General features: G+C 44.7%; 1 protein-coding gene across 1 annotated transcript in view; it reads right to left on the reverse strand.

Annotated features, from left to right (window-relative positions):
* T265_10268 (hypothetical protein) overlaps positions 1-15,461 on the reverse strand; it is a gene marked incomplete at both ends in the record, with an annotated part of 29,897 nt that overhangs the window by 7,469 nt on the left and 6,967 nt on the right. The window contains 7 exons of the mRNA XM_009176588.1: positions 1,745-2,074; positions 2,285-2,647; positions 3,726-3,974; positions 9,241-9,511; positions 10,116-10,371; positions 10,880-11,171; positions 11,557-11,620. Of these exons, the coding sequence (XP_009174852.1) occupies positions 1,745-2,074; positions 2,285-2,647; positions 3,726-3,974; positions 9,241-9,511; positions 10,116-10,371; positions 10,880-10,940 (1,530 nt within the window). The remainder of the gene's footprint in view (positions 1-1,744; positions 2,075-2,284; positions 2,648-3,725; positions 3,975-9,240; positions 9,512-10,115; positions 10,372-10,879; positions 11,172-11,556; positions 11,621-15,461) is intronic.

Raw genomic sequence — 15,461 nt, forward strand, 5'->3', positions numbered from 1 at the left:
ACAGACACCACAATTTCCTGTTAACCGGAAAAGATTCTGAAACAGATCGGCTTGAATAAATTCATGAGAATACAACGGGAGGCAGAAACGTTCGACGTATGGAGAAATCTCTACGGGGGACACTTCACACATCTGTGTTGGCCAACAAATCCTACACATCAGCAATTACTAGCCGGGAAAAGGGTAGTTGAATTCACCATCTAATGGGGTACTAATCGTTGGTTGGTTTTGAACCACTTAAGACTTGCCCTTGGTAACACCGTTTTATGGTTCTACACTGACTGTATTGCTGATGGCAGGTGGGCGTTCGTAATGCTGGTGTCGGTACCAAACGATGAGTTTAGATCTGTTTTGGGTTTACCGATGAACCTCTACACCATTGGCACGGCGACTCGTGAAACTGTGCTTTTTACACATGCCCTCTTCTCGACATCCCCGCTGCACTCACCTCGAGATTGCACACGTGGCCGTGTATGAAGGCCAAACATTTTCACAGACAAGTACACTTATACTGAGCCACGAGTCGAAGCACATGAAAAGCTTAAATACTGCGGCTACAATTCTACACAGAACAGAATCCCAATAGTATAGTCAACGGCCCAAAGACAGAGTAAGAGGAGCTCACGAGAAAGCAGCCGTTGGGGTGAAAAAAACCGTCATACCGAACCGGTTTGAAATACAGTGGGGTTGTATTGCCCGACAAATTTCTGATTCCGCTTGAATTCCGCATGAAATCATCTCGTCACACTGAGTCCGTTTTCCCCCGACCGACTGATGGCTCCCTATGAGGTCTGCGTCCGCCGTAATCCTACTGTTGACCAAGTCATCCAATCGATCTATTCCACGTGCCGACCAGTTGGTTCTATTGTTTTTCACATATCTCCTCAACTTTTCACCATAGTGCACTTCTCCATGGTCATTACTTTTCTGATTACAGGATCACTATTCTACAACTGTGCCGGTATATGCACCTGAAAAAAACTACCGTTAATGGGTTACAAAATTACAAAGGATATTTTACAATGGCACATTCATCACCTTCAGTTATGTGTTACGCGTGTTTCCAGCGCTTTGTGGAATCAAAAACTCCGTTCAGCAGTACTGTTCTCGGCGTGTTTAGCGGTAGTACCGTAGTCATATCCTTTTCAACTTCTTTTTATTTGCTTTATTCATGTCACCTAACTCGTTGTGGATTTAAAAACATGGCTACGACAGCCACTGTGTCCAATATGAATTGCATCCAGGGCCATTACCACAGATAGGAGGCAAGAGTGAAGATTAGAGCTCTGTCGACTGGTTCAAACAACGTTGGAAGAACAGAACAAGAAAAACCTATCCATACACATTGAGGAATTACTGATGCACTGTCTGCGTATGAATCCCAAAATGTGATATTCCGAAATTTGTAAAGATGCTATGCTTTTATTCATATTCATATTTGTGTTGAATAATATATATATATATATATATATATATATATATATATATATATATATATATATATATAATCGGACTGGGGTAGCAATTCAAAGTCAACCCAGTCAAATACGGCCACAGTAATTTTTACGCCCTGAACACAAAAAAAACGATAGACATAAAAGAGACTACTTCAACGGGGCACCGGAAACTGCAGCTTCTACTGGAGGGAATCCATTTTCACATAACGATATGGGGTATACCAAAATTGGTATACACTCGCCAGTCTCAACAGGGGTGCACAAAACATTTATATCTGTCAACTCACGGTGAAACTAGGATCCTCGCGCTGCATACAAGCTAGAGCGTATTCCAAGGGACGCACAGCTGATAGGCTTCCGGGTTCTAGGGCAGCATAAACGACTGGTTCACACTTGTTCAACTCCGGCAGACTATTGATCCAGACATCATGATCCTCTTCTTCGCTAGAGTTTTGGTCGATCGATGAATCCTTGTTCGATGTGCTAGTCCTCCGTACGGGACCAAGTAGATCGCCACTGTGCGTAGATTCGAGACCCGCTAGAGCAACAATACTACCCGTCGTAGCACAGTCGACCGACTCACGCTGATCGCCAGTCATTTGGAACACACCCAATACCTGATGACGTGAAGCAAAAGTATTCATAAGGGAATCTACCAATCATTCTTGAGAATCTAAAGGCACTCTGCAGTGTCGCATATAGTGTAACTGTGGAACCTAAAGTGGCCGTTACCAGTGAGGCAGTACGGAAAATGGAGAAAATCCATGCTTGATAGAGGCTAACAGGAAGTGTAAATGAACTAAGTTGACTGTCTGGAGAAAACCTACCTTTTCTGTTATTGGAACTGTCCGATTCAGTGACCAGTTGGTAAGTAGACTGCCTTTCTTTACGGAGCCCGAGTAGATCCGGACAAGGCTTAGCGGTCCACGGTGAGGATCAAAACAAACCTTGAAAACAAGCAACACGGGTGGTTGGGCAGAATCCGCCACCGGAAGATCAAATCCTGTTGGAGGTCTTGAGTGTGAGTACATGGACCATACTTGATGAATGAGTCGTTGTACAGGAGCGGGTGCTTTGTGATTGGTTGGGTTCGGCAAGTAGTCAACGATTGCATCCAGAAGTGGTTGTATTCCAATGTTCTGCCGGCTACTACCAACAAGTACAGGAATAACTTGGCCCCTATGGGTGGCCTGTATAGACAGGTTTGCCGGGTCAATTAAAGAACGAGAAGTAAAGTGATAACTGAAAAAATCACATTAAAATCTCATACTTCGATTAAGACCAGAGTTGGAATGTGTCAGAGATTTCAATGAAGGAAACGAGCAACATAAGCATTCCACCACATATATGAAGCGCTAAGCCACGTTCGCGTTACTCGTGACTTGTTGTGGGAACACCGGACCAAGATGCAGAAAGCGGAAATAAATTGACCAGAAGATTTCATAGAATAGTAAGAAAATGTAGAAAAATCAGCGATGGTCACCCGAGAGCTGAAGGGTTGTCCTTCCTGAGAGGGGCATGGAAAAATGCATCGTTTCCGAAAAAACTCGGATACAGTTCGAATAAACACGCTCGGTAGATTTCCTACTTCTTACAGAAGATAGTACAGGTGGGGATGAAACATTGTGGCGTTTTCTATGATGTGATCAGGAACCGGTTGTGCGTGTGTGAGCTGGAAGCCACTGAAAAGCAGGAGCTGGAAGGATGCAACATACATGTTGATAGCCGTCAGTGACAGCTTGATCGCAACCACGTTAAACTGAAAAACGACAGCTAGTGTTCGACCAACATGTACGAGAAGTTGTCCCACAGTGTGTCTGCCTTGCTACGACCATTATAGACAATAATTGAGAACATAGTTTATCACGTGACTGATTGACCAGGTTGAGTAGGTGTAGTTCATCCTTTGTGTCATCGTGATCACATGCATATCAATGAAATCCAATTCGTTGCAGGCGTCATCAGAGTGTGCATAAATACTAGTACTATAGGATACAATTCGAAATGGTTCCATTGACCAAGCCCAAAGTAAACGAGGGATGGAGACACAAATGACAAAGGTAACCTACGTGGCTGACAAAGTGAGAGAAACAGGAAGATCCAAAGGATTCATGAACAACAAGTTACAGCTAAAAGAAGGATGTGTTTCAACCAGCCCGCGGCTGGCTCAGAAAGTCGATCCGCGATTTGCTTACACTAGGGTTCTGGAAAGGACTCTCACAGAGGGGTGTAAAATCCATAAGTCACCAACATTTACTGAAAACTTACTCGTTTCAAAGCAGACTGAATAAGCTCCGAGGGCATGAGGTGTTCTGGATGATCCACCGCCAAAAAGTGGTCGGCTAATTCTTCGTCCACTTCGGCAAGTTCCGCCAGCAGCCGAATGCGAGCATCCAACACGGTTTGCATAAACTCTGATGAAAAATTGCTCGTGCTTACTGGCCCTGAATGGTGAAGTTTGTGTAACAAGTCAGAGGTTTGGGGTAGAGCATCGGGTGACGTACACTGGGACCAATCCTATAAAGAACAATGAATAAAGAACAGTCTGTTTATCTAATAGTGAGAGGATGAAAAGTACTGGCTCCAAAAATATTTTGGGTCACTAGATCTTTCATGAAAGCTGAATGGTCAGGAGATCCCCTTTCCTTCTTTAGCCTCTAGGGCCAGTCAAGAGGATCCATTGTTTTAGTTCCTGATCCACTTTGCGGAAATTTGAGTCATGACCACTGGTCATACAATATGCTCATTTTCCGCTCCATAGACTGCATGGCACATTAAACACTAAAATTAACATGATATCATTCAAAAGACGCAGTTCATTACGTCATCTAAGTTAGTCGGCATCGCACCAAACAATTCGGATGTGTCCAGATTGGCGTTATGTCAACGTCTGTGAGTTCAAGTGAAAGTTCAAAAGACCCAGTTCATTACGTCACCTAACTTAGTCGGCATCGCATCAAACAATTCGGAAGTCTGCAGATCACCATTATGTCAACGTCTGTGAGTTCAAGTGAAAATTGGAAACTAGCGGTCAGACAATGCGCGAGCTCAAGAACCCCAGTATTTTCCAAAAACCTGGATGTCTGGATAATGAATAAACTGTACTTTCTGCTTTCGAAACTGTACTATGTAAACAGGAGAAAAGACAGATGGCACTTTATATAAACTTTATGATATGTTCAATCGAAGCGTTGTTCACCGATATGCGTGAAGTGTTTAGTAACAAAAGCCATCGTTCTAAAAAAACTGTTGAAAGGCCATCTAATTTGTCATAGGCTTCGAATACACAAGTGTTATTTTCATGTACTAGTGTTATGTCACCACGTTCGCATGTTCCAACTTCACTTTACATTAAAAGTGGTATCAGTGAGGTCTACTGTCTCTTTCGCTTTTTGATTAAAATAACTGGAAGTTGCCGTATCTACACAAAGGGATAGCGAAATGTAACTAAGCGAGTAATGTATCAAATCGCTGACGGACTGCTGTGAGGATTTATCCTCTACTTAACAAGGGCAATCCAATATAGCTGGGGAATAAAGGCACGAGGTACTGACTGAAGGTTCTGTGCTTCAAATCCAGTCCTGCATGTTCAGTGGCAATAAGTTTCCAACGTGGTAACGAGACACTTGGGGCCGTTTAGTTTCCATTGACACAAAGACATGACCCAAGAACAACAAGCAGGAATCAGGCTGGAAAGGAGTCATGCTGGGACAACTCTCCCTCAAGTGTGATAGAAGCGGCATACATTGACGCCTAACTCAGTCTTCGCGTTCTTTGACCTTTGTTGGTCAACAAGCTTTTGTTCCCACAATAATCAAAGGATCCCATTTGTGGCCGTGTTGAATTGTATGGGAGGCATCTCAACGGGAAGTGGTGTCAGATTCTTGTTTGGTTTGATAATCGACGAGATAATGAAGCGACTTGACGTCCCGCTATCTGAGAGAGTTAACCTTTTCAACTTGTATTGACGAGATGATGCTGTTCAAATTAAAAAAAAAGCTCAAGCGGCATTGATTGGGGGCACTCAACCTTTCTTATGTGCGTTGCAGCCAAAGAGTGAATAATCATGTGTCGGGAAGTACGACTTTGTTGGGGAGACTGGTGATTGTGGCTACTGAATATTTCATCTAACAATGTGAGTCCTAAAGCCATTACCGTGGCTTTTAATCAAGAAGAGTTACCCGAAGGGGAAACTTCAGTTGTTCTGATGGAATCGGCTTCCCATATTTGGAGGTAGTGACCCTTAAAAACCAACCGTTGGTCAGATTCAACTGATGTTTGATTAACTTGACGCTCAACATGCTTTGCATTTCTCTCCAATGGGCCAGTGATGACAAATCCACGGTCAGGACGTGTTGGTGCTGTTTGGAATTCACCAATCAAGCTACAACCCTGCACAGCCTGGAAGAGAGCCAGAGGTGGTCAAACAATGACTTGGCAGCGAAGTGTGAAAGCCATTACCAGCAAACTCAGCTGCTCTGGTCACTGCCGTCTTCCTGGATGGGGACCCCGAGACGGGCCACATCAATGGTTAGAGACATTGTCAGACACGGCCCAGTCGCACCCTCAATGGCGCTCATGCATCCAAACTATTGCTTTCAATGCATTGTTCCCTTCCCAATCCCCCCACTTAACAGTCCACCTACAGTGCTGTATTTACGCACTAATTTATCAACTCCCGCCTCCAATGCGCAGCTACCTCCGCTGGGACAAATCTCCCTCAAGTGTGATAGAAGCGGCATACATTGACGCCTAACTCAGTCTTCGCATTCTTTGACCTTTGTTGGTCAACAAGCTTTTGTTCCCACAATAATCAAAGGATCCCATTTGTGGCCGTGTTGAATTGTATGGGAGGCATCTCAACGGGAAGTGGTGTCAGATTCTTGTTTGGTTTGATAATCGACGAGATAATGAAGCGACTTGACGTCCCGCTATCTGAGAGAGTTAACCTTTTCAACTTGTATTGACGAGATGATGCTGTTCAAATTAAAAAAAAAAAGCTCAAGCGGCATTGATTGGGGGCACTCAACCTTTCTTATGTGCGTTGCAGCCAAAGAGTGAATAATCATGTGTCGGGAAGTACGACTTTGTTGGGGAGACTGGTGATTGTGGCTACTGAATATTTCATCTAACAATGTGAGTCCTAAAGCCATTACCGTGGCTTTTAATCAAGAAGAGTTACCCGAAGGGGAAACTTCAGTTGTTCTGATGGAATCGGCTTCCCATATTTGGAGGTAGTGACCCTTAAAAACCAACCGTTGGTCAGATTCAACTGATGTTTGATTAACTTGACGCTCAACATGCTTTGCATTTCTCTCCAATGGGCCAGTGATGACAAATCCACGGTCAGGACGTGTTGGTGCTGTTTGGAATTCACCAATCAAGCTACAACCCTGCACAGCCTGGAAGAGAGCCAGAGGCGGTCAAACAATGACTTGGCAGCGAAGTGTGAAAGCCATTACCAGCAAACTCAGCTGCTCTGGTCACTGCCGTCTTCCTGGATGGGGACCCCGAGACGGGCCACATCAATGGTTAGAGACATTGTCAGACACGGCCCAGTCGCACCCTCAATGGCGCTCATGCATCCAAACTATTGCTTTCAATGCATTGTTCCCTTCCCAATCCCCCCACTTAACAGTCCACCTACAGTGCTGTATTTACGCACTAATTTATCAACTCCCGCCTCCAATGCGCAGCTACCTACCCCACCTCCCCAAATCATCGGTGAACGAAACTGTACGACAAGTACGCGGTTATTACACCCGATAATGATGATGATGACATCCCTGCACGAGCTGCATACGTCGCATGTATGTGAGGCCTCAATACGCCAACTAGACACACTTGTCCAAGATGTCCACAGGCCAGAATGTCCGAAAAACGGCGCGAGACATCGTGACCATCGTCAAATTATCATTCTATGCATACAAACCTGCCGACACCTAAGCAAAGTGTGTCAAATGACATGAGAGATAGAACTGACTGACCGCCAACCAATCGGCTCAGAATTTACACATACATAGGTCTGGTCTGATATGATGTATCTAGCATGAAAGGCTGTCATGCAGCTGACGCTCAAGTTGCTACACTGTCAATTTGTTCAGCCAGTCGATGGTTACCATCTCAAATCCATCTCACTTGTCAACCTTTGTCCGCTTTATCCGGCGCAACCATTACAATTAGTGTCGAGACTGTTCTCACCAAGTTCGGTATGCTGTGCCTCCTTTATCTATTGTGTATGTGATTCACCCTATCATATGTTTCTATAGTAAGTGCTTTGCTATTCATGAAATGACTATGGAAATAAGCCAACCCAACTTTCAAAATGGTACTGTGGTGTGCATCTGTTAGTCTAGGTGATGCTGGTAGATTATAGGTGGTGGAGAAGCTCTTCGTTTGTGTTCTTATCAGTCTCAAAGTGGCAGCAAATGTTGTGCCCAACATTATTAGCTTACGGTTGCTTTGAACATCACCATTAACCGTGAACTATGCAGGCTTTTTAGTCAGAGGGCACTCCGATGAATTGGATCTTCCGTTGCCCGGACTCTCGAGTAAGTTTGGTTCCAAATGGACAAATCAGGAAGTTTATTCTTTGGAGTGCGTTTCTGATGTCAAGTTGATTAGGGCAGCCATTTATGCACTGCTCTCATTTGTGTTAATGTAACCGTGAAAATTAGATGTATAGCATACGTTAAGCAGTTCGGTTGGGAGAAGAAATGAAACAGAGTTTCGAGTTAACCTCAGGATCCTTTTAACTCATCTAACACGTCTTTTTTGGGGCGGAAAGAGCTACCCACTAATTCATATTGCTGGAAGAATACGCAACATTCTTGTTGTTGCAAGTGTTTGTGAGTCTGTCGGACTATGTTTGCGAAACTAACAAATTTCGGACAGACGCCATTCTGTGTTACTTGTAAGTAGCATGTTGTACCGGCAAAAATTTGTGGACGGGATGGATGCGTGATATCGGCTGAGGAGCACTGCTCAACCGCAGTCTTCCCTCAGCTAGTAGATTGATTGCCCGAAAAAACGAAAAAAGGTGTTTGGTTATCAGGTAGTACACGTCTTTTCCGTGACAAAACTTCCCGGAAGTCTTCATAAAATGTCACTGTATAAACCCGTTTCTGGACTGAAACCTAAAGATGATTGGATGTGAAACTGAGATGTTCCAAAAAGATTTTCAAACTGTAGCATGAGACCCGGAACGTTGTAAACAGACTCCGTAACGCCATAACTTAAAAGCGAGGATTCATTGGATTCACATCGAGGCCCTTCAGGGTTGCTGACAGAAATTGGTCGCAACACATTACGAAGAAACACAAGGGTCAGTTTGGATCCCTAGAACCGTGTACCCGATACAACTAATTTGCTTTTCATAAAGGAAACTACTCAGAAGGTTGCTGAAAACTCTTTTTGTTTTGAAAAAACAGGTTTGAATTATCAGGCGTTTGAGTGTCAATCAACCAGAAAATTAGCCTGTCAAGTGCAACTGAGTTGAATGTAGTTTGTTGCGGTACATACACTCGAAACAAGCAGTTCCATTGCGAACTCACTAGAGTAATTATTCGAAGGAAGATTTATTAAAAAACCTCAAAGATCAGACTATAAAACTCGACGACTTAAGGTGGAATACCCATAAAACTCCTTCTGTCACTAGATCAAGCCCCTCTTTGACTACGCGGGAAATATACTGGCACTATGTTTAGTCCAGTGATTTACAATTTATGAAATCCTTGGGGAGGGTTATCCGTAGAAATACAATGCAAACGAAATAGGAACCTACCAAGAATTTCATCGTGACTAGATCAATTAGGCCCATGAAATGAGTTCCAGCTGACCGACGAGCGGATTTAGCCTCCTTTCGATCAGGTGACGGATTCTCACCTGGCTTGGCTAGCGATTGGACAGAAACCGGCCAATGAATTGGAACGTAGCGTACAGTGCTTGCTAACTGCGAACACAAGCTGCTGAGGGACAGTTGGAAATCAGCATTCTCTCGATCCAGTTTGTTCACAAATACCAACCGTGGTAGGTTATAACGATCTGCTTGATGCCTTGAGGGATAAGAGGGACCCAGTTTAGTCGAAATCGGGTTATTCGAATGGGGATTATACACCACCTTATCATAGTTGTGTTCAGCATAAGTGGGCGGTGAGGTCCATACCACAAGAAGGTAAGTTGTATAGAGCTGATTGCTGTGGAAGCTTTTAGATCACAATTCGCATTACACATGCACATAAGATTGCGTAAGCATACCAAAATCTAGATTTTACCGTGGATTTTGCTTCCAACAAGTGTGGTCGTATTGCACTTATTTACTCACGAGCTGTGGTCTTCAGCCCAACACATAATAAATAGAGATATGATGTGAAAAAGTTCAAGCGCTCGATTGTTCCGAAATTCCCACGCGGTGCATCTAAATGCAGGGTGAGTTCAACAAGGATGCACGTTAAAGCCATCCTCACGTACCTCACCTAGAGACCACAAGACCCATTGTATCGAGAAGATTTACAAGAACATGTTCAACTAACGTCCACTGATCAGTGAGTCCCATCTCAACTTAGGTCTTGCGCGGAATTCCATCTTCGGAATGGTCCCAAAAGTACATCTGACAGTGCGACGCAAACTGAGTTATGAGAACGTACGAGCATAACTTACCACACTGTTCTGGTCTGCGCCTGAACACCTTTTGTCCCGTCAAGAATAGTTACAGCACCATCCAACACGGCCAAGCATCGTTCCACTTCCATGGTGAAATCCACATGTCCAGGAGTATCAACCAAGTGGATAGTGTGCTGATTCCATGAGAGGCAGGCGGCTGCGCTCACAATGCTAATTCCACGTTCGCGTTCCTCCGGCAGATAGTCTGTCACAGTGTTTCCACGATCGACCTCTCCAATGTGATAAGTTCTGTCTGGACGGGTATAGGCGAGAAGGAATAGGTGAACTTACAGTCCAGAGCAAATTTTAAGCTGGTCAGATTGACTTGCCTCCTATGACAAGCAAGAAAACTTTCAGAAGAGAAAATCACCAGTTCTACCATTCAGAGGGGCAAAATGATCCTGTTTTTAGCATTCATTGATGAAATAAATTGGATAAGGCAGAAATAAATTTATATAAACACCGAACTAACACTAAGTTGCATGCTTGAAGGTGACAGTTGGATGCCACAACAGTGTTGGTAGGACAGCACTTCGTTATGCTTGATAATGCTCCCTTGGGAAGACGGCAATTGACAACTTAACGTAACGCTGAGAAGTTTGTAGGAATAACCGATGAGAGTGGGCGCACGCCCAACTGAGCACTGCACGGTTCCGCTATTGATCAACCTGAGTAGGATTTTTGTTAAGCCAAAGTGTGAGTGAAAATAGCTCAGATCCCGTCCTCATGCACTGAATAATGGCAAAACGTACGAAACTCACGTGCAAAATACAACATTCGCTCTGTAGTAGTTGTTTTACCAGCATCTATATGTGCGATCATTCCCACATTTCGTATAAGCTTGGTGGCTGTATCCTCTTCCACGTGTGAACTTCGTCTCGTTTCGACTTCGGTCGAGATGTAGCGCTGCAGGCCATGACAGGTGAGGGGAAATGCAAAACGCCCTTGCCACACGTAGAAAACGATGTGGCGGTAGGCTACTACATTGCATCGAGTATTGCTGCAGCCAACTTTTCTCACGAAGTGGCGTAGACGCGAACAGTTGGAATGGAACTAAAAACAGAAGTTACAATCGCCAGTGAACCAAATACGATAGTACGGATGAGTGGACAGGTGAGTCTACGGAGCCGCGGCCTTTATACACCTCTCTTCTGGGGAAAACACTCAGCAGTTAACGCGTTAATTTACTCGCGTCGAAACATGAACGTAAAGATATCGACAACGAAGACTGTTGAACAAAGCGGGAATCGACAACCTGAAAACGATCCACATGTGACTAGCCGTCAAAACAATGTTGACTCTTGACTGTCGTCCATAACTAATTGGCCAGTCCCATAGGGAACTGCCAAAGCTATGCCAAGATGCTGATAGGAGGCTTCTACATGCAGCATACAATTGAACGACACATTCAGTCTAGTTAAAAGTGGACGCTACGTACTTGAATCAGTGGGAACACATTAAAGTTGAGATATGTTTCAAAGACGAAAAGCGGACAGACTACTCTAAGGAGAACCAAGTCATACCAGGAAATGTATGTCAACGTACATCAGCTTGGATGGAGATTTCGTGATAATAGGTCCAATCTGGATGGTCTATATGAATTGCACCTACGGTGTACTACTCGACACCTGCAACTGGCCTTTATGAAGCAAGGCTGTCCCGATGGTTCTATAATGGAGCTAGCAGCAGTTTACATTGGCGGAAAAGGTCAGGAGGGGTGGTAATCGAACAGTAAACATGGCAGCAGATGAGCCCACATGCAGAACAGCATCCTGTAACCCTATCGATCAGTTCGTTTTCCAAGCGAGGACAGAGGACTCGCACTACCATGGAATTAGGATGGGACTTGACTGGAGTCCAGGCTGCGTTTTTCCGGAATCAGAAAAAAAGGGCGATAGGACGCAATCGCTGTGTTGTAACTTGCTGAACGGTGGTGCAACTCTGTATCGGTCCCTTGGCTTCCTGCTCCGCCCACTATGGTATATCAAAAGGCACGGTAGCTCTACACAGTCCTTTATGGAGACAAAGGGAAATCATTACAACTGTATTTATAGGGTAGTCACAGTGTTCCATTAGGTCGTGCCAGAATGTCCGTGAGGGGGCGAGAAGCGTCGAGTCAAACGTGCTTGACTCGAATTGGCTGGCATTCTGACCAATCAGGGCATGCATTCGTCTGGCCCGTGTCCTGCACGTGACACATCCGTCCAAATGATGTGATGTTCGGCTACTAGGGACGGCTGGCCTCCAAACACGCTGAATGCAATAATAGCGTATAGCGTCATCACATGAGCCAGTACTCGCTTTTTTGTCAAGCATCGCCGATCGCACTTCAGTCCAGGATACTCCCAGGGTAAATGTCTGCGACAATGACGGTTACAGACAAACTCGTCTCCTTTTATCATTCAGCTGCTCAGCCGTAACAACCCTTCGATGCCCAGCTATCATTCCACCCTAAGGTGGAATGAAAGGAAGCACAGAGGTTAGGATACTCCCAGGCCTAGACAAGGGTAGTCTAGATGTCGGAGTTGGGTTTGAACAGCAGATAGTCTGGTCAGTAAATTCGCGTCTTGACCACTTGGCTATCAAAAACCACAAAAAGAAACAAAAAAACCAACGAAGCGGGGATATTTGCGAAATACGCTTAGTTGCACACTTATTTGGTTTTGACGATAAACTAGCTAAAACTCTCGTTCATTACGTGATTCAGCCGGCATTTATATGAATGAGTACATCTCGCCAACTGCCTGGTGGCCAAGTATATAAAGGTCGAAAGGACTGCATCTACCTGATTAGCCTTAAGGACTAAACCGGTTGTAGTGTCAGAGAAATCTTAGCAACCTTGTAGATAGCGTGCTCCGCCGAGAAAAACCTGGAATGATTGTAACGCCGATAACAGGAGGATCCTCACACCACTCCAAGACGCGTTACAGATTAAGTCAAAGCGACAACTTTTAGACGTAGAGTAAGTGAAGGTAGAGCAAGCAAGCGCACGTGCTTAATTAAAAGTGTTCTGAAAAGGTAACTGGTAGGCTCAGGAGCAGTGGGGAGGATTTTCTCCAGTATGGGATGCGACGCTCAGTTTATGGCCTAGTTATCCATAAAGCGCTTCTAACCGCTCCTAAACAAGCTACTGCTTTGTAGATTCTGCTGGAGAATATAGCCTTGTGGTAAAGAACGCACTCAAGTAACTGGATGGGGTGTTTCGACATAGGACGTATAGCTATCTAAATGAGCTCGTCAAAATATGATTTCGAGCGATCTACAAAAGTTGCATTTGGTAAACTGACTGAGTTTTTCTATCTGGTCAAAACCTAATGCACAGTATCCAACTCCTACAGAGTTGCCAACTACATGCCGCAATCCGTTGTCCCCTACGGACGCACGCATACCCAAGCATAACGTAGCAGTACAATGTACATTGACAATGTGTCCAATTATTGGTACCTCGGGTCGGCTAAGTGGTTATTGACCGGGTGACAGCTTATGTGTTTGCCAAGCTTGGTGCTTGTCTACGTATGCTTTGTCACCGTGCGGGGAAACATTCGGAAAGTCCGTGGCTCTGCCTCTCGACTTCCCTATATAGGCTTGGGCAACATGGCAGTATCCCAGCCCTCGTGCTTCTCTCAGGTGGCATGGCAGTTAGACACCGACAGTGTTACAGCTGAATGACCAGACATCATCTGACACAGCCAGCCACCTAACTGGACAATAACCACGCCCCCTGGCATGGTGTAGAAACTTTTGCAATGTAATACTCATAAGGTTGCTGAAAATCCATCGACAGATGAGTGTATATTCGCTAATGGTGTAGAAACGTTTGCAAGTCAACTACCAAGCTCACCCAACCGATCAACCGACACTAGATCAACAGCCACAGTTGTACATCGTCCTGAGGCATCGGTAGACGAAGGCATGAAGACTTCTCAGATTCTCCACCAGTACTGGCCAAGTTTCGAAGCCGTACAACACAGTCCGTACTGTAGTCCTTTTGGACGTAACAAGTGGAGAAAATTAAGAAAAACAATTCTGTTCTTCAAGAATCATGTGTTCACTTCATATGGGTCACTTCCATCAAAACCAATGCAAATTAGGGTATACGTATAGCTATCCTCAGCCTCCAATTTCACTCCTTGAGTGTCCAGGCGCACACCCAAAGACCGTAGCACGTCTAGGAACTTTGTTGGCACAACGCACACGCCAAATGAGTGGATGACCTCCCCGATTCTTCAGTATTATCAGTCTCCTACTCTTCTTCATAAATGAAAAAATGTCTTCCACATATTCCTGGTCGACAAGGCTCCCGCTCTGAGAGACCTGAGCACTGGGGTTTGGTAAACATGCCAGTGATCGTCCCATTATCTCATCAATCAAAAAATTAAACGAAAATGGACAGAGTGGTTACCCCTCAAGGACACCACTACTTGTAGGAAAGCCTTTAGAGAACACCACATACGCCTTCATGAGCCCACAAGTTTGCTAATAGTGTATAATATTCAGGGACTGCTTGAGCATCTCCTGTTGCGCAGGCGTGTTCAAAAGAAATAACGAAATGACGAATCAATTGCGAGCTTAAAGTCAAGGAATACTAAGTGTAGGAAGTCTATACGCATTTCGTTGCTGAACACCTGACGGAGTGTGGAAATGTAGTCCACACAGCGCCTTCTGACCCAAATCCTCGCTGTTGTTCTCGGGTCCCGCCTCAACACGCCTTCGTAAGACGACATAGAATAAGTGACGCACAGTCTAGTTACCATGAGAGTCCCTCTTCAACTTTTGGGGGCGAGGATTGTCTCCGGAGTCATAGCACGAAATCAGCGTCACGGAGATTACCATTCAGCATCAGTATAATCGACACCGATATATCAGTAATAGATACCGACCATTAACTACCATACGGCGCACAAACGGACGCAGGTTACTTAATCAAACTCGATTGATAAATTAAGTGTCCAGCACTTGACAAAGGAGCGTGAACACCCATAAACGGCTGCTTCAAACTTCCTAACACGACCTTGCAACCAAAATATCCCCAAAGTCTCATCCTCGATTGCTCAGCCGGGATCCCCGCCATCGAAAGTGAGTCCTAAACGTCCGAGTAGGAAAACATGCATCAGTTACAGGCTTGTTGTTTTACCCCCATATTGTATGCGCTCGTAACGTTTTCGCTAACTTGTATTCCGATTTTTTCTCCAAATTCTAACGATATTGCGTAACGAGCTGATGAACTGGATCAATTGCAAACAGTGAATAAATTCCATCCCAGTAGACACAAACGTGGGATAACTGCTCAGTACACCTAGGTCAACAGAAAAGTCCTCAAGTAAAGTCACTGGATTCAGGAGC

Source organism: Opisthorchis viverrini (genome assembly GCF_000715545.1).
Source record: "Opisthorchis viverrini unplaced genomic scaffold opera_v5_352, whole genome shotgun sequence".
Taxonomy (NCBI): domain Eukaryota; kingdom Metazoa; phylum Platyhelminthes; class Trematoda; order Opisthorchiida; family Opisthorchiidae; genus Opisthorchis; species Opisthorchis viverrini.